This window comes from Polyodon spathula, chromosome 3 (assembly GCF_017654505.1).
Source record: "Polyodon spathula isolate WHYD16114869_AA chromosome 3, ASM1765450v1, whole genome shotgun sequence".
NCBI classification, from domain to species: Eukaryota; Metazoa; Chordata; class Actinopteri; order Acipenseriformes; family Polyodontidae; genus Polyodon; species Polyodon spathula.
In genome coordinates, this window is record NC_054536.1 from 50136979 (window position 1) to 50160468 (window position 23490).

The 23490-nt window shown below is 38.0% G+C and overlaps 1 protein-coding gene across 1 annotated transcript in view; it reads right to left on the bottom strand.

Moving 5' to 3' along the window:
* The window catches only part of LOC121313146 (adenylate cyclase type 1-like), a 157950-nt gene extending 135640 nt beyond the window's left edge, over nucleotides 1-22310 (bottom strand). Inside the window, exons 1-3 of the mRNA XM_041245361.1 lie at nucleotides 21361-22310; nucleotides 17750-17899; nucleotides 11978-12096 (exon numbers count right to left, since the gene is read on the bottom strand). Coding sequence (XP_041101295.1) covers nucleotides 11978-12096; nucleotides 17750-17899; nucleotides 21361-21969 — 878 coding nt within the window. The 5' untranslated portion in view covers nucleotides 21970-22310. The remainder of the gene's footprint in view (nucleotides 1-11977; nucleotides 12097-17749; nucleotides 17900-21360) is intronic.
* Between the last annotated feature and the right edge of the window lie 1180 nt (nucleotides 22311-23490).

Below are 23490 nucleotides of genomic sequence, written 5' to 3' on the forward strand. Positions count from 1 at the left end.
GCCACTGGAGAGCAAACTTTAGTTTTTAGCTGTTTTTATCCAATGTTTTGTTTGGACTTTTTGTATTTATTTTCATGTACATTTTTGTATATGTCCTCCCACACTAGGATTACCATTGTTGTACCCTAGTGGCAGTCACTAACCACAGCAACCACCTGTTAACCCTTTGCAGTCCATTTATTCAGCGCTTGTCAGGCACGTCAGGTCCAATTTATTTTCACATGGACTGTCTATTTTACACACACCGTTTAATTTTTTTTTTTCACAGTAAAACAGGTTTAAAAAGCATTGAATCTCAAAAGTACACTCAGAACTGTATCTCCAACCAAGCCCCATCCCTTGTTCACTGTATTTTTCACATACCTCTTTATAGATGTGCATGCTGATAAATCCTCTCCTGATCACTCGTTTTATTACCAAACTCCTCGATAATGCGATCCAAGTCATTCTTTTTTAGTACTATAACGTCTCAAAAAGCTCTGCAAATGTCCGTGATATTCTTTGGGCGCTAGATGCAGAAGCAGCGATCTCCATTGTTGTCCATGTTATCTCTGTAGTGCAAGAGATACAGCCTTTTTTCAGTTTCATTTGGCTCCTATCAGTCTCAGTTGACCATTGAAAGGTTTTCTCAGCTTTTTCCGGAGAAAAAACAACTAGAGACCTGTACTTGATGTCTTTTTTATGATGTCGACATAAGATTATTAATAAAGCCTGGACGCCTGAGCAGCGTTTCAACGTCAACCTCTGTCTCTCTTGTCAATCAGAGGATATCCACATTATAACACAACACCCCTGTTACAAATTCCCATAGCAAATAATGTCTGCTCTTCTCTCTTGCATGTTTTAACTGAGACAGACTTAAGTTGTTTGTGAGTATCAATTACTGTATGTGCCATTTTCATAATAATCTAATCAGTCTTGTGAGGTAAAGTCTAGTATTTACACAAAGGTTTGTGATACAGGTCTCACCTGGTTCTCATTTTTTTCATATAAAGTTTAGTTGAGTTTAGTTTACTTTAGTTTATTCACTTTGTGCCCACAGGGCCAGCACAGGTACATCTCAACAGTGTAGCACTAAAACAAAGGAGACCTAAGTAGACCATACTCAATAGCCAACAATACAACAATTATTATAAATCCAAGTAATATCAATAAAAACACATATATACACACACACACATACACACAATACGCAAATATATTAAAAGATAAAGATATTTATATTTAAATGTCTTTGCAATTAAATAAGTCCACCTCAAACGTATATGACACTGAAGCAGTTTTAAACTCGGAGAGGCTTGACAATGACACAGTGGAATCCGGAAGGGCATTCCATAACCCCAAGGCTGTGCCTAAGAAAAAATAACAACACAACTGAAGCCGAATAGGACTGATGGTCAGAGCAGCTCTGTAGAGACCTCTCAGCCCAGGTCTTTTACGAGCTCAGATTGACATAGCGGTAGAACACAGTAAATGCAGAATCTTATGGAAATGAACAAGAATAAAATAGAACCTTCTGCCACTTAATGGTTTAATAGAAGAGAGACTAAGAAGGTTTCATAAGTAGAATCCCAATTCCAGTCATTCGATAGAATCCTATAAGCACATTTCTGCTTAGGCTTCTTAGTATTGTATTTTTGAAATGGGTCACAGACAAAACAGTTGTACTCTAAAATAGATCTTACATTTGAAGGGGCCTCTCTAAAGGAACGTTTTGCTGCACACATAATCGGCATGGTGTGACCAGAGCAAGTTATCAGATACCCAAACCCCCAGGAGCTTACAATGAGTGACTTTCTCCAGAGACAAAGGATTATTGGAGCTGGTTTCCTGAATGGGAAGATAAATATATATTTAGTTTTGGAAATGTTCGGTTTAAAACAATTATTTCCAAACCAATCATAGACAAGATTGATATAATGTTGAAAAGCCAAGAAAGTGTGCGGCTGTGAAGAGTATTAATAGTGGTAATATTATTTTGATCTGGGGCTCCGTTGTGTGGCCTGCTCGTGAAATAGAGTCCTGATCTTGGCTTTGCTGTGTTGTCTGTAATTTTTACCATCTGTTGTTAATAAGTATTCAGTGCCTTGAGCGCCATGGAGGGGTTTTTGTACAACTGGCCTTCGCCTCTGCCTCTTGATTTGTTGGAGGGACTGTGTTTCTGTTTATCTTTTTGTTTTCCCTGATTTAATTTTCTGCAATGGTGGCTCAGCTCCCGCCTTCATTCCTTGATAATAGTATACTATGTGCACCTCGTGTGCAACCTCTTTCACACCCTTAACATTTGAAAAGGTTGCCTAGTTCCAACTGTTAATTGACTTACAAAGATACAGTATCATTTGCCTCAATCCTATCTGAGCGTTGAAAATAAAATATATTCTTTGCATTTATAATGAATTAATTAACAGAATTATAATAATTCAGGGGTAGATGTACTAAGATGGGCCAGTTGCAGTGCAAACATACCACAATTTGCATTTTTATTGCAACAATTCGCAAGAATACATTTTGTTGTATGTACTAAGAAAATATGTTAACGAAGAGACCCGCAACATATATATTTAAATAATTGTTGTGTCATGCTAACATGTGACATTTTGAATAAATAAAGAAAGGCAGTTTAATCCCATCAGATTTTATACTGGGGCCCCCACCTTCACCCCCAAATAAAAAATGTGTTTCTATCAGAAAGCTTTTCATAATCATAAAGTAGCCCCTTGCTAAACTGGACATGTTCGTCAGACATAAGGAGGTGTCAGGTTTAAAGAAATACAATAAAATCACACACACACACACACACACACACACACACACACACACACACACACACACACACACACTTATAGTGCTCATTGTATTCTAAATGCATTGTAGCATCAGGTCAAACACGACCCAGGAATGGGACCTTATGTACTCAATGCTGGACTTGCGGGGGGAATACAGTTATTCTGTACACTGTAATTAACTTGCTGCTCACTCTGTGTGTGTCTCTGCCTGATGCAGTGTGTGTGTGTACCAACCCCCTGCGTGCTGACAGCACGGTGTGAATGGTAGGACAATATGCAAATGAGGTAATAGGGATGAGGCCGATAGAAGTGAGAGTGTGGCCTATATAAACGCAGTCAGCACGCTGAGAGGAGAGAGAAAAGATCCATTGAGAATAAAAGCGGTAAAATCCATTGTTAAAACAGAAAAAGAAAATAAACGGCACTTGTCAGTGCCAAATCTACTTCCTTGAAGCGTCTTCATTTCACCGCTGAGAACCCACTACACGCTATCATTACACTGGTGTCAGAAACTTACAGCGGGATATGGAGACCTCGGATTTGAACATCCTGGGAAACAGACAGGGAAACAGCCCGAATGTGCCTTTCCCCACGTCCAGCAACAGATAGAGAAGAGCTTCACGCTACTGCGAGATGTGCCACCCCCAGAACCCAGCTTCACTCTACTACCTCAAGAACTCAACCTGGAACTCTCTGCAGCTGCAGAACCCAACCAGACATTCATTAAAACACGGAAGAGGCCCACTGACACGAGACCCCCAACCTTGACTGCTCAAGACCCACTAGAAACTCTGATGAGATGGGTAGAGCAGCTGATGGCCGATCGCGCTATCCACGACGACCACCCTATCACCGACCCTGGGTCCCTCGTTGCCGCAGAAGGAACACACTCCTCTTGGGCCAAAACCCAAGCTTCACCGGACAGACATCGCTGGAAGCTTTCTTAGCTAAATTCAAACTCGCAGCCACTGAGCATAACTGGAGCTTAACTATCAAGACGTCGTACCTGACTCAGTCCCCCGAAGGACCGGCCTTAGAGATACTGCTGGACCTAGAGCCAGAAGAACAAGCTCACTATCAAGTCCTTTTGAGGGCTTTGAAGAGACAGTTTGGAGAGACCACATCTTACGACGCAGATGGAAAAACAGAGAACGACTGGGAGCACTGGGAGCAGACATCACCCGACTGGCAAGGAGGGCTCACAGCAATGAGGACAGCAGCTTCGGCTGCCGCATCGCACTGGATGCATTCTTATGCAGCGTCAACCCCCCAGAGCTACGCTACCATGTTTGGCTTACAGCTCCAACCTCTCTGGACAAAGACAGCCGCACATGGAACCCCCAAGACAGGTCATGGAACGGGTTGCCATTTACATATTGGGCCCCCTTCCCCTCACCGCAGCCCGGAACCAATTCATGCTGGTGGCCATAGACTATTTCAACAAATGGCCGGAAGCATTTGCCCTCCCCAACCAGGAGGCTACTACCGTAGCTAACGCGCTCCTCGACAGATTCTTCTCCCGCTTCGGCATCCCCCAAGAATTACACTCGGACCAAGGACTGAACTTTGAGAGCGGGGTGTTTGCGGATGTCTGCCAGCGCCTGGGAATACGTAAGACCAGAACCACCCCTCTTCATCCTCAAAGCAACGGGTTGGTGGAATATTTCAACCAGACACTGGGAGAAAAGCTCGCCGTGGTCACCAGTGCGCAACAGACAGACTTGATAGGCCCCTGCAAGGTACTGGAGTGAGTCGGGGATGTGATGTACAGGACACAGCTACCCCTCCCGGCTGAAGAGTAGTGTTGCACTGGGATCGCCTCGCACCTTACCTCGGTACATGATCCACAGGTAACCTGCCCAACCCCAACGAGTCCACGGGGGGAAGCCCCTCACCATCCACAAGTCCTGCAAGCCCAAGTTCATGACGTCGGCCTGGACCAACTGCCCGGAACCATTCATGATGCCGTCATGTAAGCCCTGCTGGGCCCCCACACTCCCCCAAGATCCTCACGATACCCGGACAGCCCTCCTGCTCACTCTGTTTGTGTCTCTGCCTTCTGCAGTGTGTGCGTGTACCGTCCCCCTGCGTGCTAACAGCATGGTGTGAATGGTCGGACAATATGCAAATGTGGTTCTAGGAATGCGGCCACTATGGCCTATATCAATGCAGTCAGCACCCTGCGAGAAAAGAGAAAAGATCCATTGTGAATAAAAGTGGTAAAATCCATTGTTAAAAGAAAAAAAGAAAATAAACGGCACTTATCAGAGCCAAATCGACTTCCTTGTAGCGTCTTCATTTCACCGCTAAGAACCCACTACAAGCTGTCATTACAGTATAAATCATTGAAATTACTGAAATAACACTAATGTGTTTTTGGTAGGCTACACATTAAATCATGTACAGTACAGTAGTAAAATCAAATGAAAATCAAATGAAAACCAAATGAAAATCTAGCACACTTACTTTTATTTTAGCCTGTAAGCTACCAGTAACACAAAATACTGTAAATCATGCTGCTACATTGTACAATGCAAATAAAATATTATTTTAAACTGAAACTAAATGATTTTCGCAATTTTTTAAAAAAAAATTAAATAATTATTATTTTTAAATTGTCTTACTTATAGTCTAAACTTACAGGACAGTCAATTCTCGTTAATACGAATTTCAAAGGACCAGCAACATATTTTGCATTATACCACTAATTTGTATTATCATGAGTAGCCTATAAGCCAAATGTATACTGTCAGTTTTTATTTGATTTAGTCAGTGTGGTGCAGTGCTAAATTGAGCACAATTACACACCACCTGCACATTGATAGAACGAGCTGGAGGGGTTAGCGACTCATGTGTGCAGTCTGTTGCTTCCAACACATTGGGGAACCAGAAATGTCATAGAAATGTGTTATCAAGGCTTGTAAGTACACCCTGCTTTTAGGGAAAAATAGGTATTTTTCTGTGTTTGCCTCAAAAATGCGTTGAGCACAACTGGCAACGCACAATAAAAAACACACTAGGAAATGCCAGCAACAGCTGCAATCATCCACTGAAAGATAATGCAGGGGGGACAATTACTTGACCACTGCAGGGATAGCTTGGCTTCTCTGTGTGACAGGCTCCAGGTCATCTTTCAAATCAGACAGTAGCTCAAGGATTATGTGGCTGCCGAGCCTGTACTTGTGCTTAATTTGGTCTTCATTTAAAGAGAAGAGGGTAATGCGGGTACCAAATACCCTTTCTCTTCTCATCCTACAAATCACTCTTGTTGAAGACAATGTCTCCTTGCTGCAATCACAGTGACCATGTTTAGAGGAGAGTGTTTTTCAAACTGCCTTTTAATTCTTAACAAATTGATGCAATTGTAAGTGTTGCAGTTGCCAACAGCTTTAGTGCATCTCATTATAATATTTGAGAACAAGCCTTACAGTGTGAAAGGAGGAACTGTAAGTACTTCTTGGAGAACACCCATACATTTTACACTTTTCAATTAGATGTGAACTTATTCTACCTTCACTGAGTTTCCATCTGATCTCAGTACATACATTTACACATTTTTATCACCTGGGCTTCACACTTTCTAAATGCTAGACTGCAGGATTAACAACAAAATAAAATTTGTATTTATTTATTTATTTTTTTTTATGCATGCATAAATAACATATGCTTTTTTATAGTCTTGGTTTGAGGCCCATGTTAATTATGATGCCAGTAAGGGTAATTAATGGCACAATACAGATTTATGAATCAGACAAATGATATGTTAATGAGAAAATTGTTCTCTAAAGCAGGTTATTCTAATGTCGAGATAAGTGATGTTTTTTGATGGCAAATGGCATTTATGAATCACCCAATTAAATACTGTCCTGTTAAAGACTATTATTGGCATGATAAAGGAAACAGTAAGTTTTACGCATATGGGTCTATGTGCCTAAACTGTATTTTGGGTGAGTAAAATGCAACATTACCTTGAAGTCACAAGTACTTCCAATAAATATATTACATACTTTAATGCTAACTTGTGGGGTATGCAGTAACTACAGCCTTACATTTTGACTGTAATGTTAATCTGAACTACTGTACAAAAACGTGGTCTTATTTAGTCCACATTTAGTCCTGCCGTAATAATGTTAATAATATTATAGTCCAAGACGTTGCTACTTTCGATGTAGTTAGCTACAGTAGTTAGCTTCACTGAGTCTCCTCTCTCTAGTACTACTAGGCTGTTACAGTTTGTTTTTTGTAAATCTTCCTCTCTTGTGCTCTCCCTTTCCAAGCTGACAGACCAGACACACTCCCTACAAATGTCAAAACAAAAAAACAAATGTCTACAAACATATTTTTTAAACTGCACTAATGCAAATAAAGAATAATAAGGATAATTTTGTATTCCTTGCTGATCACCTTGCTGTATCAATATAAAGCATCAGAACTCTCTCCAAACACAGAATATTGTATTTTTTAAATCGGGACTAAGACAGCACAGAGAAATTCTGAAGAATCCAGTCGCTTATTCACCAGTCAAAAACATACATTGCAAGTGCCTGGTTTCAACTACTTATTGGTCACTTTTTTCTGGTAATTCCCAGGCTACAATCAGCTGTCCCGATATTTGTATGACCCGTTTTCTAGCTACCACCTGCAGTATATTAACAATTGACCACTGAGACACTGGGAGCCAACAAAGTACAAGTAGCTTGATAACATTTGCATATAAACAACCTGCTAAAGAATAAAAAATACCAAGCAGACAAAATTAGTAGATTTATATACATTTATTTGATTAACAGAAGTTGTTTCCTAAACAGGTACTATGTAAGGCAGTACAGCAGTACAGGCTTGAGGTGCGGTGAGGGCAAACTGGAGGTGCCAGACTAATCTCAGCTTCAAGGAAATTCCCAGAAAATGCTGTTTAAAAATAGCACTGTTAAAAAATACTCAATTCAAGTGCCACAGGGTCAATACAATAAATGGATTATAAATACATAAACAGTATTCTGAGCTCTAAAGCTTCTATAAACAAAACAAGTGGGTGCAGGGTGCGTTCAGCTCTAGAGTGCATTGCATGATATTGGTAATCAAAACTCCCAATGAAACAGCATTAAAATAAATACTGTACTATGATCTATTTTACACAACGAAATATAACTTCCTGAGGTACACTGTTTAGTTTAAGAGACAACTTTATAGGTCCTTGAAAACCAATTTGCCACTACTGTCTACTATTATTTCTTTTTGAGTTACATGATCAAGGCATGCTCCTGGTCAAAATATCAGCAATAGTTATTTGCCCAAGCTGTGTCGTAGTGCATATTCTGTTTTAATATGTTTGGTTATTTGGCTGTTTGGATTTTTCAATGCTTAGATGTTTGTTTTTATGGAGGTTTGTGAGGCTTATAACTTCTGAACACCATAATGAACTGATCAAAGCATGCTGAGGGAATGAACCATGCATAGTTGCAGATTGTTATTTGATTGTTATTATTTTTAGATTTATGTAGGTAAGGTTAACTATAAATATAACTAGCTAATTTGTATGTCTGTTATACATGTAAATGGTTCATAAACATACTTAGAGAACATTATATTTACATATGTGAATAATTCATTAGGTCATTCAGCATTTCTTGTTCCTGAAGCTCAAGAGGCTCCATTGCAAGATTTCTCATGGAAACGCAGAACAAGTGTGTTACATTTCCTTGTCGATTACAAATAAATCATTGGCCAAATAAAGACAATTTCAGTCATCCACCTGTTACAGTTAAGGGGTTATATGGCCATAGCCACTGTGCTGCTACTGGCAACCAGACCTGGGATAAATACTGATTGTGAATATTTAAATATTTCAAATTTATTTCATATGATTCTAAATATAAATATTTCAAATAATGTTGTTGGGAATATTTGTAAATATTCAAATATTTCAATTTCTGTTTTAAAATATATTTATAATATATATTTAACTATAACATGAAACATAACAAAGTAAGTTTTATATGAACATCTATTTAGTATTATCACATTCAGTTACACTAAATATTATCCAGTTATGCAGCATGCAGATTTACAATTTCAAAACATCTATAACTTTAATCATAACACAGCCACACTCATTAGAATGTTATCTGCTATGTTCAGTTTTGCACTGTGTGTTTTAAGACCCTGAAAAATGTTTATGTAATTGTGTAACAAGCACTTACTTACTTTGAGAAGATTTTCAAATAAGCACACTAGTAGTTTATACAGCTTCAAAGTAACCAATTACCCAGGTGAAGAGACAAGAGCTGTACAGTGGGGAGTTTAACCAGTACTCTGTTAAACCAGGTTATTTATCAAAGATACATTACTTGTTTAATTGTAGGATTCCAAGGAAATTAAAGTGTTCATTTGAAAATTCTTTGAAAAGTTTGCCCAATATTGAAATACATTTTGAAATAATTATTTGTTTGGAGTCAAAATACATATTAATATTTTCAAATAAATATTTGCGTGTGTGGCAATGTGCCCCGCCCCTGTGTGTATTTGTGTGTTATATGTTGCGTGTGGTGTGTTAATGTTCGTGTACAGGTATTGGTGCACAGGATATAAATAGGTCTGTGTAGACCTATATAGTTGTATTTAGGCAGGGGATTGCTTGCACTTCACTTCACATGCATTTAAAGTATTTAATAGTATATGAGCAAAGGGTTGCACAAATTAGTTCACGTGAAGGGATTCAAGTGAATTATTAATTTGTAATTGAATCCCGGCACAACACATAGATGCACATTTTACTCTGGGTTCTGTGTTCAGGGTGAAAGAATGGGAGAGTGTGTGGAGATAATAATAATAATAATAATAATAATAATAATAATAATAATAATAATAATAAATAATAATAATAACTGCTATGTGTGCTGGAAACACCAGCGCCGTACTTGTTTTGTGTTTAGTGTTCGTGCCCTGTTTGTTAGTGTCTGTTCGTTTAGTGTTAGTACGTTTTGTTTGTCTATTTGTTGTGTGCTGGCTTTTGTTTAAACTTTTTATTTGTTCATTTATTAAAATGCTCACATTTCAAATTTCACCTGGCAGTACTGAATGTTTCTTCTGGGTCTAACATCACCACTACAGCCTGCTTGTCACAGAGTGCGAACAAAATATTGAAATGTTTGATATTAATAAATTGTATCTGAAATATAACATATTTGTCTCAGGTCTGCTGGCTACTGGGTCATGTCAATACCAATCTAACTGTGTCTGTTTTATCATGTTATGTCTTGTCATTGCGAGGACATAATTAAATTGGTATTGACTTATAAAACACATTTGATGTAATTGAGACCCATGCAGTTACCAAGTGCATAAACCATTTTTATAACACTATAATAATATATAAGGTAACAAGACTCATATAAACAAAAACAAAGACTTGGCTGACTTAACTCTGAATTGAAAATCACAGGTGAGAAATCTGGGAGTTATCTTTGACTCTGCTTTAGGTTTTGAGTCACATATTAAAAGGATTACAAAGGTGCCTTTGTCATCTAAGAAATATTGTCAAAATTAGATTCATTCTCCAATGCCGAGAAAGTAGTCCGTGCCTTTATTTCCTCTAGACTGGACTACTATAGCACCCTGTTTGCTGGGCTTACTAGCCAAGCCTTATCACAGCTGCAGCTTGTGCACAATTCAGCTGCAAGGGTTCTCACTGGAACAAAAGAGAGACCATATATAACTCCTGTGCTGGCATCTCTGCACTCCAAGGGCAAGGCTTAGGAAGAAAGGAGAGGTTGCTTTTTGTGTCTGGGTTCTGCAACTGTGGAACTCTCTGCCCGAGCATATCAGGAATTTGCCCACAGTGGCTACATTTAAATGAAGGCTTAAGACTTATCTTCACAATTTAGCCTTCTGATTTTATTCTGACATGTTATGGTTATTTTAACTGTTTTATTTCATTATTTTTTAAATGTATTTTTATCCTTTGAGTATTTTTTGTCCTCTGTTACTGTTTTTATAATATTTGTAATTGTAAATGTGTAAACTTGTGCAAAGTGCTTTGAACATTGTGGCATAAAAGGCGATCTATAAATGAAGATCATTATTATTATTATTATTATTATTATTATTATTATTATTATTATTTATTATTATTATTATTATTATTATATTGCCTACCAAAGGTAGTATGTTGTAAAAGCATTGCTCTAGAAATTTTTTGGACTGTGCCCCCCTTCCTCTTGTCTGAGGTTCAGCCTTGAACTTTGATTTATAGTTCCTTTATATAGACAATGTTTCAGAAGGGGGTGCGTGGAAAGCTATGGTAATAATCTACACAGTTTTGTTCATGTTTGTTAAGATATCTTAATACTTTCATCCGTGCTCTACTGAAGACCTGTTTTCACTGTATTTGTATACTATTTAGTGATGTAAATACAGGGGTGTGACAGAGAGCGAATGAATCCTAGTCAACAATCTCCCTTCCGACCTGTGAGGGCGCTGTATAACAGGAACAGTGTGCCTCGTACTGGATGGTTCGGCAGTTCATTTCTGGGTCTGCTGGAAGTTGGCAATCCAGTTAGAAGTCATCGCCTTAATGCGGCAGGCGATGTGTCAGTCATGGATTGGAGGATAGGTGATTGTACTCGCTACCGAATGAGGTGTGACTAAGGTTATTCTAGGGGATGGGATCATGCAGTCTGTTCCTTTGTTTGGGTTATGGAAAGACCTGTAAAGAACGGGCAAAAATGAAAGTAACCATGAGTGTTTTGTATTTGTGTTTGTTATTAACTGTTTATTTGTAATGATTAGATGGCTAAGCAAACCAGGAGCTGTCGCTGTTAAGACAGCATCCAACCCGGATTTCAAACACTGCACCAGGCACACTTAACTGTGTATTCACCACCAGCACAGGAGCACCGCAAAAGGACACAGAGCCGTGCCTGGACATTGCCTTGGTGTATTGTTACTTCGGGACTGAAACTCTGTATTGTTTGGATGTGCAATTTCACATTGCTGTATAGTTGCCAGTATTATTATTTAACGGTGCCAAACTGTGAAAACAAATTAAAGAAACTGTTTGGACCGTGAACACTGTTTGTTGTCATTGTTTGAGCACTGCATCACCTCTACACCTCTACACTGCAAGGCACTTTGCCACAAGGGGTCAAAAATGAACCTCTAAGGAAACACCAGCAGGATAGGTGTGCTCTTACCTGACATTGTCATGCCTCTGAATATAGATCTTGTGAAAAATCCTTTCAGGAGGTTTTAAAAAGTCTTCCTTCATCTCCATTGCCACATTTCTGGGCAGAAGACTCATTAGAAGTCGCTCCTAAAGAAAAAAACAGATTAGGATTCTAAGGTCTATACTATTACTCATATGTTGTGTTCCTGTGAATATACTGCTGCTTCAGTAACACATCAGCAACAATACCTAATACATCACTTCTAGTAATTATGAAGTGTTAATGGGAAAGGAAATTAGCTAAATAGCTCTTTAAGCAAATTGTAGGACAGTGCAGAACTTTTGCAAAAAAGTAAAATTTAAAATAAAACTGAAAGGCAGCATCCACACTGGAGCATATTGTTCCAGTGAGTTGCAGTATTGGATGTTTTTTTTTGTTTGTTTTGTTTTGTTTTTATTACTTTTACAGTAGCTATCTTATTGTGTAATTGTTTTTGTGCAGTTGTATCTCATTTTGTACACATTAAGTGTATGAGGATTGGGGAGAAAACAAGTATATAAAAATCAAACATAGCAGAAGTAGCTCAGATGAGGCAGAGGATGCATAGCGCTGCAATTACTGCTGCATTGAGGTACATGTTCACGCTGACAGTAAAAGAACATACTGAAAAATAAGCGAAACATTAAACTGTAGATGAGGAAAATATTTCCCAACATAAAACCAATGTCACCTTACAATAATTGATTCTGAGTTTCAGTGTTTAAAAATAAAATATCAAACAGAACGAAATTTCAATGTACCATTTGTAATTCGGTAATATGAGAGAATTGGTCAAGGCTCTGAATACTTTTGCAAGGCACTGTATATAAATGTATACAGTACTGTGCAAAAGTTTTAGGCAGATGTGAAAAAATTCTGTAAAGTAAGAATGCTTTCAAAAATAGACGTGTTAATAGATTACATTTATCAATTAATTAAATGCAAAGTGAGTGAACAGAAGAAAAATCTACATCAAATCCATATTTGGTGTGATCACCCTTTGCCTTCAAAACCACATCAATTCTTCTAGGTACACTTGCACACAGTTTTTGAAGGAACTCGGCGGGTAGGTTGGCCCAAACACCTTGGAGAACTAACCACAGTTCTTCTGTGGATTTAGGCAGCCTCAGTTGCTTCTCTTTCTTCATGTAATCCCAGACAGACTCGGTGATGTTGAGATCAGGGCTCTGTGGGGGCTATACCGTCACTTCCAGGACTCCTTGTTCTTCTTTATAATGAAGATAGTTCTTAATGACTTTCGTTGTATGTTTGGGGTGTTGTCACGCTGCAGAATAAATTTGGGGCCAATCAGATGCCTCCCTGATGGTATTGCATGATGGATGAGTATCTGCCTGTACTTCTCAGTATTGAGGAGACCATTAATTCTGACCAAATCTCCAACTCCATTTGCAGAAATGCAGCCCCAAACTTGCAAGGAACCTCCACCATACTTCGCTGTTGCCTGCAAACACTCATTCGTGTACCGCTCTCCGGCCCTTCGGTGAACAAACTGCCTTCTGCTACAGCCAAATATTTCAAATTTTGACTCATCAGTCCAGAGTACCTGCTGCCATTTTTCTGCACCCGAGTTCCTGTGTTTTCGTGCATAGTTGAGTCACTTGGCCTTGTTTCCACGTCAGAGTTATGGCTTTTTGGCCTCAAGTCTTCCATGAAAGCCACTTGTGACCAGACTTCTCCAGACATTAGATGGGTGTACTAGGGATCCACTGTTTTCTGACAATTCTGAGCTGATGGTATTGCTGGACATCTTCCGATTGTGAAGGGAAGTAAGCATGATGTGTCTTTCATCTGCTGCAGTAAGTTTCCTCGGCCAACCACCGCGTCTATGGTCCTCAACGTGGCCTGTTTCTTTGGGCTTCTTCAAAAGAGCTTGGACAGCACATCTGGAAACCCCTGTCTGCCTTGAAATTTCTGCCTGGGAGAGACCTTGCTGATGCAGTATAACTACTTTGTGTCTTGTAGCTGTGCTCAGTCTTGCCATGGTGTATGACTTTTGACAGTAAACTGTCTTCAGCAACCTCACTTTGTTAGCTGAGTTTGGCTGTTCCTCACCCAGTTTTATTCCTCCTACACAGCTGTTTCTGTTTCAGTTAATGATTGTGTTTCAACCTACATATTGAATTGATGATCATTAGCACCTGTTTGGTATAATTGTTTAATCATACACATGACTAAATGCCTACAAAATCCCTGACTTTGTGCAAGTGTACCTAGGAGAATTGATGCTGTTTTGAAGGCAAAGTGTGGTCACACCAAATATGGATTTGATGTAGATTTTTCTTCTGTTCACTCACTTTGCATTTAGTTAATTGATAAATATAATCTATTAACATGTCTATTTTTGAAAGCATTCTTACTTTACAACATTTTTTCACACCTGCCTAAAACTTTTGCACAGTACTGTGTGTATATATATATATATATATATATATATATATATATATATATATATATATATATATATATATATATATATATTGTTTTTTTTTTTTAACATTGTCACAAAACTATATACAACTATATACAACCATCACTCTGGTTACAAACGGTTGTGACATCTACTATCAGTTCTACAGACAATATTCTTGATCAATGGATTCTACCCCAATGCATGAGCTTAGAGTTATAAATGACAATTGATACAGGATACATAGGTTACTTCAAACACATTGTATTTTAATTGTACCTTATTTGTGTAGTATCATATTCCATTCCTTAACTACTATAAAACTGGTATCTAATGGGTAGGTTAGTGATCATATAATCGTGCACAGTAAATCCTCCGGTACTTTTTTCTATAGGCAGGTCCTTGACTTCAGAATTAACTTTAAATAATTAAAGAATCTTTACTTGAATCTTTAATGGCATGCAACCGCTTTAATCTCAATGCCTGGGCACAGATTAAGCGATTTCCTTGTTGTGTCAAGGAAATAATAAGCTGTGGGTAAATAAAATATTTTTTTCGGCGCCTTCAGGCAGTGTTGCCAATTTAGCAAATTTCTCATCAAATCCATTGACTTTAATGGCTGACTAATGGTGAGATTTCTTGTCAAAAGCAACTAGTTACAAATCTAGCGATTTGCAGGACAGTAATCAGAGAATTTCAGAGATATAAAATCAGTAAAATATTTCAATTTTCCTGTAATAGCCACGTCCTTTATAAGAATCATTGTCAGGGTAATTAAATAAAATCCAATAATGCCGCCCCCCCCCCCCCCCCCCCCCCCCCCCATATTCCCTTACTTTGAGATTTAGGACTACACCACTGCTCATGATATGGTTCTGTAACATCAGCAGTAAGCTTTGCAGAACAAGAAATGTGAAATATAATATGTAATTATGTACCGTTTTTTGCTGCCCACTTCGATTTGCCACCCTAGGTGGCCGCCTGTTCTGCCTATATGGTTACGCCGGCCCTCGCTATGCCCCAAGCGAGACAGACACCGTCGGCTGACTCTGTCTTGCCTAAGCTGGGAAGCCCCACTCTGGTGAGGTCAAGTGGTGATGACAGACGCATCCAACCAACCTGGGTTGGGGTGCTCTGGGCAGGCAGAGGAGTCAGTGGGTCCTGGACAGGCCAATGGACATCCATGCATATAAATATGCTGGAGCTCTGCCAATACCTCTGCTCCCTGCCTTCCTCGAGATGGTCAGGAGAGAAAAAGCGTCAATTCTCCAGGTGGCCCCAGATGGCCCAGGAGAATCTGGTTTTCAAACCTGCTGCAGAACCAGCCCTGGGAGATCCCACTGCGCAAGGAATTCCTCATTCAGGTGCAAGGCATCCTCTAGCACCCAGAACGAGGCAGACTCCAGCTGTGGATCTGGCCCCTGAAGGGGACCGTCTGTCCGCCTTAGGGCTCTCAGATGTGGTCATTAGCAGACTGCAGAATGCTTCCTCCTCAACAGCACGATATGCTTACAAGTGGAAGTATTTTTAAAAGCAGTGTATGGCCAGAGGCCATGACCAGATCTACTACCCCATAGCAATTATTTTACAGTTTCTGCAAGATTTGCTAAAGGCGGGCAGACCCACCTCTATGCTGAAAGTGTACCTGGAGCTATATCTGCATGCCACGTCCATATGGACTCAGTATCCCTGGGCGCCCATATTCTGTCGACCTGTTTTTAAAGGGTGCTTAGCAGCTGCATCCCCCTAGAAAGGACGTCATCCCCTAGTGGAGTCTGGATGTGTATTGTAGGCTCTCACTAAGGCCCCGTTTAAGCCTATACATTTCATAGTGCTGAAATATCTCTCTATGATGACAGCCTTTTTATTGGCCATTACATCCGCTAAGCGGGTCAGTGAGCTGCAGGCTCTGTATGCGCACAGTTCCTGTGTGCATGTTTGGAATAAAGGGCACAGGCTATAGACACTGCATTCCTACCTAAGGTGATTACGGCTTTCCACTTGAAACAATCAGTGGAACTAGTGGCCGTTCATCCCCCTCCCTTTGACTCATAGGATGATAGGAAACTTAATTCCTTCTGCCCAGTGAGGGCATTGAGAGGTTATGTGGATAGAACGAAAGCACTGCGTCAGTCTGACCAGCTCTTCGTTTACTATGGTGAAATGACCCTGGGTCAAGCCCTTTCGAAGCAGCAACTGGTCACTGGATTGTGGACACAATATCGACTGCGTACAATAATACCGGCCCACCCCCACCTGGGAGAGTGGCCGCGCACTCTGCCAGAGGTGTGGCTGTGTCATGGGCTCTCTTTCGAGGTTCCTCATTGACTGACATTTGTACTGCAGCTATCTGTGCTCCGTGGCGCGACTACTACCGAGGACGTAACTAGACGGAGGGGCCTCTCAGCAGCTCTGACATAAAATGCTCAGTGAATACCTATCTAAAGAAGGCATATCCCAAAAGCATTGGTTGGTGGTCTTCTTCTCTTTCAGTTAAACAGGGTTATGGTAAGTAACCATTTGCATCTTAATGTATGTTGCAATAAAAAAAAGTGATTTAGGTTCATGAGACTCAGTGGGAGTGAAATGTTCCATCAGTGTAAATATCTTCAAATGCCAGTCATGTTATATATGGACATAAGAATGCAACTTACTGCTATTATAAAATGAAAAGGCTACTTTATAGGCCTATAGGCCTACTATAAGTTTCTACTTGGGTGTTTTCGTAGCTACATCCTCCGTTGTAATAAACGAATGCTGATTTTTATTTTTATTTTTTTTTGTTAGTAAATGTATAATGTATGTATAACCTCCAGGTAATTTGCAAGTGTAAAAGACACACTTAATATTCTAATTTATTTTAAAATGTGTATTGTTTTTTGGTCAAGCTGTTGAAAGAGTCTAAATATCTGAAAATCCCTAATAAAAATAACCTTTCATCTTCCAGCCAAAATTAGCTTATAGACAGTGTAGTGTACACTTTGCTTATTGTTAATTTAGCCTCATATTTAGAATATGTGTTTACATGGCTTCATATTCCTCTAGTATAGCCCATGTGCAGTATCATATTATATACTGAATAAGGCCCTTCATATGCTGAATATGCTATTTACCTTTCTGGAATACATATTCTAAATATTGAGATTTTGGATACTAATGGCTATGTACATTAACTAGGTGATTAATGTCACTGATTCCTTAGAAAAGTTGGAGTGGAAATCTTCATCACAAATGAAAAAGTTATTTGAGGGACAACCTATTAATAAGAAAGTAAAAAGGACATTTTTTGTCTAACCACTGTATCAGTAAGTATTTTTCTGGTTTTCACTGACCTGCTTCTCATTCTCGTCCTCCAGTCTCAGCCTCTCCTCTATGCAGTTTCTGGTCTGAAGAAAGGTTTTTCTCTGAGTTCTTTCTGTCAGAATCCTCACAAACACTCCAGACAGATTTACACTGGCAAAAAGGACAGCATTGGCTACAAGCTGTAAAATAAAAATAAAAATAAAATAAAAAAAAAAATAATAAATAGTATATATATATATATATATATATATATATATATATATATATATATATATATATATATAGTACTACATACAATTATGTAATACGTACGAAATAAAATTTAAATTTAATTTACCCCCCCCCACTAGGTTACTATCATCCTATATTTTTTTGTTAATGGTTAGTTAATTTCTAAGGATCTGTTCTTCATTATTGTGCCCCCCCCTCCCCAAAACATTTTAAAAGGCATTATTGGTTTTGAAATGCCCAATTGCCCAATTGCAATCCAACATCAGCACTGTACCTCAATACTCACTCCAGCAGATTAGCTCTTTTCACAAAGAAGTGAATGATACTAAGCTACTGAACCCTGGTTATGAGAGTTCAATGTGTCTGGTCTCCAACTGCCCTTGTCTTGCGCCTGACCAGCCCCCGTGGCGCAACGAGGCACCCAACCATTTTACATCCCCAGACCACATGAGCACAAAGGCTAATGCAACACAACCATACTTTTTAGTAGTTTATGAATAGGTAAAGGGAAGGGTGAAACTTGATAACCCCAACTGAGATCTACCCACGGCAAATGCATTGATTCTGTATCCAAACCTTTCTATAATAAAGAACACATTTAATGATCCATGAACTCTTGTATGGTTTTGCTGCTAGATGGAGTAAAACATCGTATCTGTAAAGCACATTAATAAGTGTTTTTCATCTTCCATAAATTATGTGGTCAGTCATTAATAATGTGAAAAGGCATAGAACCAAATAATGTCACATTTGGATATACAATTCTTACAATGTAATATATTCCCCATACTGTAACTTGGCACATTTTTGGTTTTAACCTTATACATGTAAAATGTCTATTGGTAACAGCATTACTGTAGGGCTTCAGTATATTGTTTTCATTGTAAGTAATGAATAGTGCGCACCATTTCAAGTACAGCAAAATATTTCAAGTACAGCAAAAGTAAACAAATGTATGGTATGATTGGCATGTTGTTGCCTGACACTTTAATCATGTCGTACAGTTTTCCTGGATTCTAAGATCCTACCTATGATACCATAAATTTTATTGCCACAAGATTAAAGATGTGAGATTTCAGGTTTTGTAAGACTCTAAATCATTGTCTCATTGAAAGCCTTTTAAATGGGTCTATAAATATCCTTACTACTTATTATTTATGGTGTAAAAAATACAACGCTGATCTTGGTGTTCAACCAACAAAATATTTTTTCGTAGCTACAGTATCAGTAGGACCTGTTCATATTGCATGTATATAGACCTCTCCACCATTTAGTATGCCATTGGTACATTTAATTTAGTTTCACCTCGTATTAAACAGTACATGACAGATGACTTTGTCTTGTTAGATTAGACCTGTCTAATTGAGATTTCATAATCATAACACAAAAAGTAATTTACACAGAAAAACAGAAATCATAATGTGCCTTTCAGCTAAAATACATTCAGGCAAATTACACTTTTCAGAGGGAAAATAGCTTACAATTACAGTCAATGAATGGAATTTACATATTTACAGATTATCTAATGATTATGTGCTATTAAATTTAAATACAATCATAATTCACAATTCTTATGTTTATAGACTTCACATTATTACAATTTGAAGCCTAATAGTATATTTTATTTACATTCAGTATTGATCTTTCTTACAAAAATGCAGTATTTCCATTATAGCTGTCAGAAAAAAGTCTTATATTTAATAGCTAGGCTACTGGAAAACCGAATCATGAAGGTCACTATGATTAATGTATGTGGTAAAATAAAATTCAATACAAGATCCATAAAACCTGCATATTTTCTGTAGGATACTACATGATAACAGGTTTGCTCTTGCCTCTCTTTATATATATATATATATATATATATATATATATATATATATATATATATATATATATATATATATATATATATATATATGCTTGTGTCAAAATAACCATTCACGCTTAATTTCTCATAAGATAGAAGGTTTGGAAAACATTAGAAAGATTGCAAATGTCTCTTCTTACATTTCTATGCTGAAGGAATGAATGGGGGTAATCATTGCTCCACGTTTAAGTATAATTCCAAAACAGAGCTGTAGAATGAACCAGCACACCTCTGGTATTACCCATAGTGAGCCAACACTCTAATGACTTTGTTATGCCAGGCGTTTGAAATGCTTTGTCCAGCCACTGTATCTCTCCAATTTATATTAACTATTCTAATACTGTTTTCTTAACAGTACACCCACTAAAGAACTTGCAAACAGTCAACCTTAAAAGAGGTTAAGTAAGTATTTTAATTTTTTTTTTTTTAAAAAGCTTGGATATACACAAGGTTATTAACCTTTAGCATAGTCTACTGGGGTTTATTCACTGTGCTTCTCATTAAAAAGAGGGTCAGGTGGCTTGTTGAACTCTGTAAAGAAAAAAAAAAACAAAAGAACAAACAAAAACAAAACAAACACACACACAAAAAAAATATTGTTTCCTGCAGGATGGCCTTTCCAGGGGTAAAACCTGTACTATTCACTTTCTATTATTCTGAAATTGTATTTTTAATGATGGTGGAACATCAATTAATCTGACTTTATAGTGCAGGCATGGAATTTGTAAAATGTATGGTAATCCCGATTCTTAAATCAGATATTGGAGTTGAATGGTTGAGTTCCCTAATCGAGCTGAAGTATTTTTGACCAATTTACTTTTATGTATCAATTTTGTTTCGTACCAAGATTACTAATGTGTGTACACTAGCGGCCATGACCGTCAGTCAATACAATATTTGAATTTGGTTCAATACGTCAGAACCTGCTTCTCTGTAATTACAATTAACTTAAAAAAAGACAGCATTTGTATTTTACAATAGCGTATAACTAATCTTTTCGTTTACCGATGCATTATAAGGTTCAATGTAAATTATAATAATTTGATAGCAGACTGTGTATTCAACTTTTGAGGATTTTGATTTGCAGGTGATTTCTTGGGATTTTCTTTTTTTTTTTTTTTTTTTTTTTAATGCCTTTAGTTAATCCATGATTTAAGTTTTACATTTAAATCTATAGTTTTTAAATACTAGAAAGCGAACTTTGCATTACATTTCTTTCTTTGCTAATATGTTTCTCTAGTAGAGTAGAAGCTTCATGCAATTCACATATGCTACTTTACAATGTATTTTACTTTATCTGTCCGATAAATTTGAAGGATACTATATTATTTATTGAAAATTGTAAAACAGGAAAATAAAGCCGATATTTTTCAAAAGCACATGACTTGTACGCTGTCCTTCTCGTGAGTTGGAGTCACTTTATTACTTTGTACAATTTGACAACGCTTTGGCAAAAGGTGGTTGACAATTAAAGAAAAAAAAAGAATACTGATACTGATACTTTGCTGGTAATGTACATACAATGATAGCGGTACTTACTGTTCTCCACAGTCGCTGTCTTTCGGCAGTGACAGATGTTGCGGTGACAATGATATGAGATACAGATACCATAAATCCAAATATTATGGCCATTAAAGTCCGCACTGGTAGTAAGGAATATGCGACAAATGTCATTAACATTAACTGCCACATCCCCTTCTCTGGGGAGGTCGGTGACTCCAAACCATATGCTTCAAGTGAAAATGGACAGCACAAGAAAGAAAAAGTAAAGCTAAAGAGCAAGGTCAGCTTGACGATTTGCTGCAGTTGGGTCACCTGCAAGTATTTGACATTGGTGACGATGAAAAGTGACACGAAAATAATGCAGTGAAGTGGATGGGACCCTTTGGAAATGGTCAAACTGGGGCCAGACATCAGTTCCACCAGGGCCAAAGTTGAAGTCATTATGATCAAAACGGCTAGTGCTTTTAGAGTCGCGGTTTGCTCCAATTTCAGGTTGTAATTCTGGAAAAGAGATTCCAGCTCTTTGCAATCAAACTCGTCCTCGCAGGCGATATCATGTAAAGGGGATCTAAGGGGACAGTGGCCTTTCTTCCTCCTGGTTTTGACTTTCTGAAACGGAATTTCCTCCATGTCACTGCCATTCATAAACCGAAATCAATTCTCTTGGCCACTTTGTCTGTGTCCCCCGCCCCCTTTCATAAATGCTGCTTGGAGGGGAGGCGTTTAGATTAAAGCGCCTTAGATTTTAATGGCTTCAGTGAAAACAACGTTTTTCCAGGCAGAGCCACAAATATAACATCCTGATGCCACCACCACCCACAGGTTGATTCTTGTTGTCCGGGGGAAAAAGTAACCAACGAGGTGTACGCGCTGTAGATTTCCTTTGGATTGAGCACAACAAGCAGATGATATGCAGTATCCCGGTTTACACAGACATAGAAACAGGGCAAAGATAGCAGAGCACAGTGGGATCCCATCCTATATCAGAGCACTTCACTGGGCTCAGAATGGATCACGCTTGCGCAATATAGGCTTGACAAACAAGGCACGTCTCACCCAATTGAGCAGATTGAGAAGAGAAAACAAAGATTTGACAACAGCCACACACATAGTAGCAAAATGCATTAACGCGGTGAAGGTAAACGAAGTTAAAAAATACACATTTATTTTTCAGCGTTTCATTCTGTGCAGCGCTGTAAGAAACACACGTTTCTAAATGCTTGTTCTTATTTTCTAGCTCTTTATAGCTTTTTCTAGCTTTATTTGTGTTTTCACCTCTAAAATCTGCATTTTTGAAAACCACAGTACAGCAAGCACTGAATGCATGTTGATTAGCGAATGTTGTATATTTTATAGGTTATATGTTATATATGTTGTATTATTTGAATAACTCGATAACTTTCTTCTTATTAAATTAAAAGTATATGGTAAATGTTATACTGCGATGCAGGACACACAAGCAATAGTTATAATAATACACCCCCGAAAATGAAATCAATACATAATATAGTAGTGGGTGCTACAATATTGCGGGTAATATACCGCAGCCATTGCTGTTCAAGCCAAATGCATTGAGACTGCATTTACCTTAACATACATATCGTATTTTGCAAATATCTAATTACATTTGCAATAGAAACAATAAATCATCTGTGCAGTAGCCCTACAGAAAAATATAGTTGTTAGGATTTTCGTTTGAGAAGTAGGCCTATGGTATAATGTCATCGATACATCATTTTGTCAACTATAAAACCAAACCATTAGTACCTATTTGGATTGGCAGAAGCTAAAGAATATCATTAAATATTTTCAAATACTTTAAACAAAAGGAATAAAAATGAATTAACCTTCAAAGAAGAGGACTTTGATAAAACCAATTTCAACATTAGTGTATTTAAGTCTCTTGAGTGCTTTTTTGTCATGCAAATGAAAATGACAGGTTTAGTCCTAATATACAAAGAGTGCTGTTTTTAGCCCCACCACTGTTTAGATCAAAAGAATAGATCTCATTCCCTTTCTAAGGTAAAACCAGTTGTAACCAGCTATTATGTCTAATACATGTTTTTTCCCCTGATTTCAATGAAGTGATGCCTCTTGCAGGGTATCTTTAACAAGTCTGCAAGCTCTACAAGTGATTTGACATGCAAAGTAAAACATAAGGCTTTA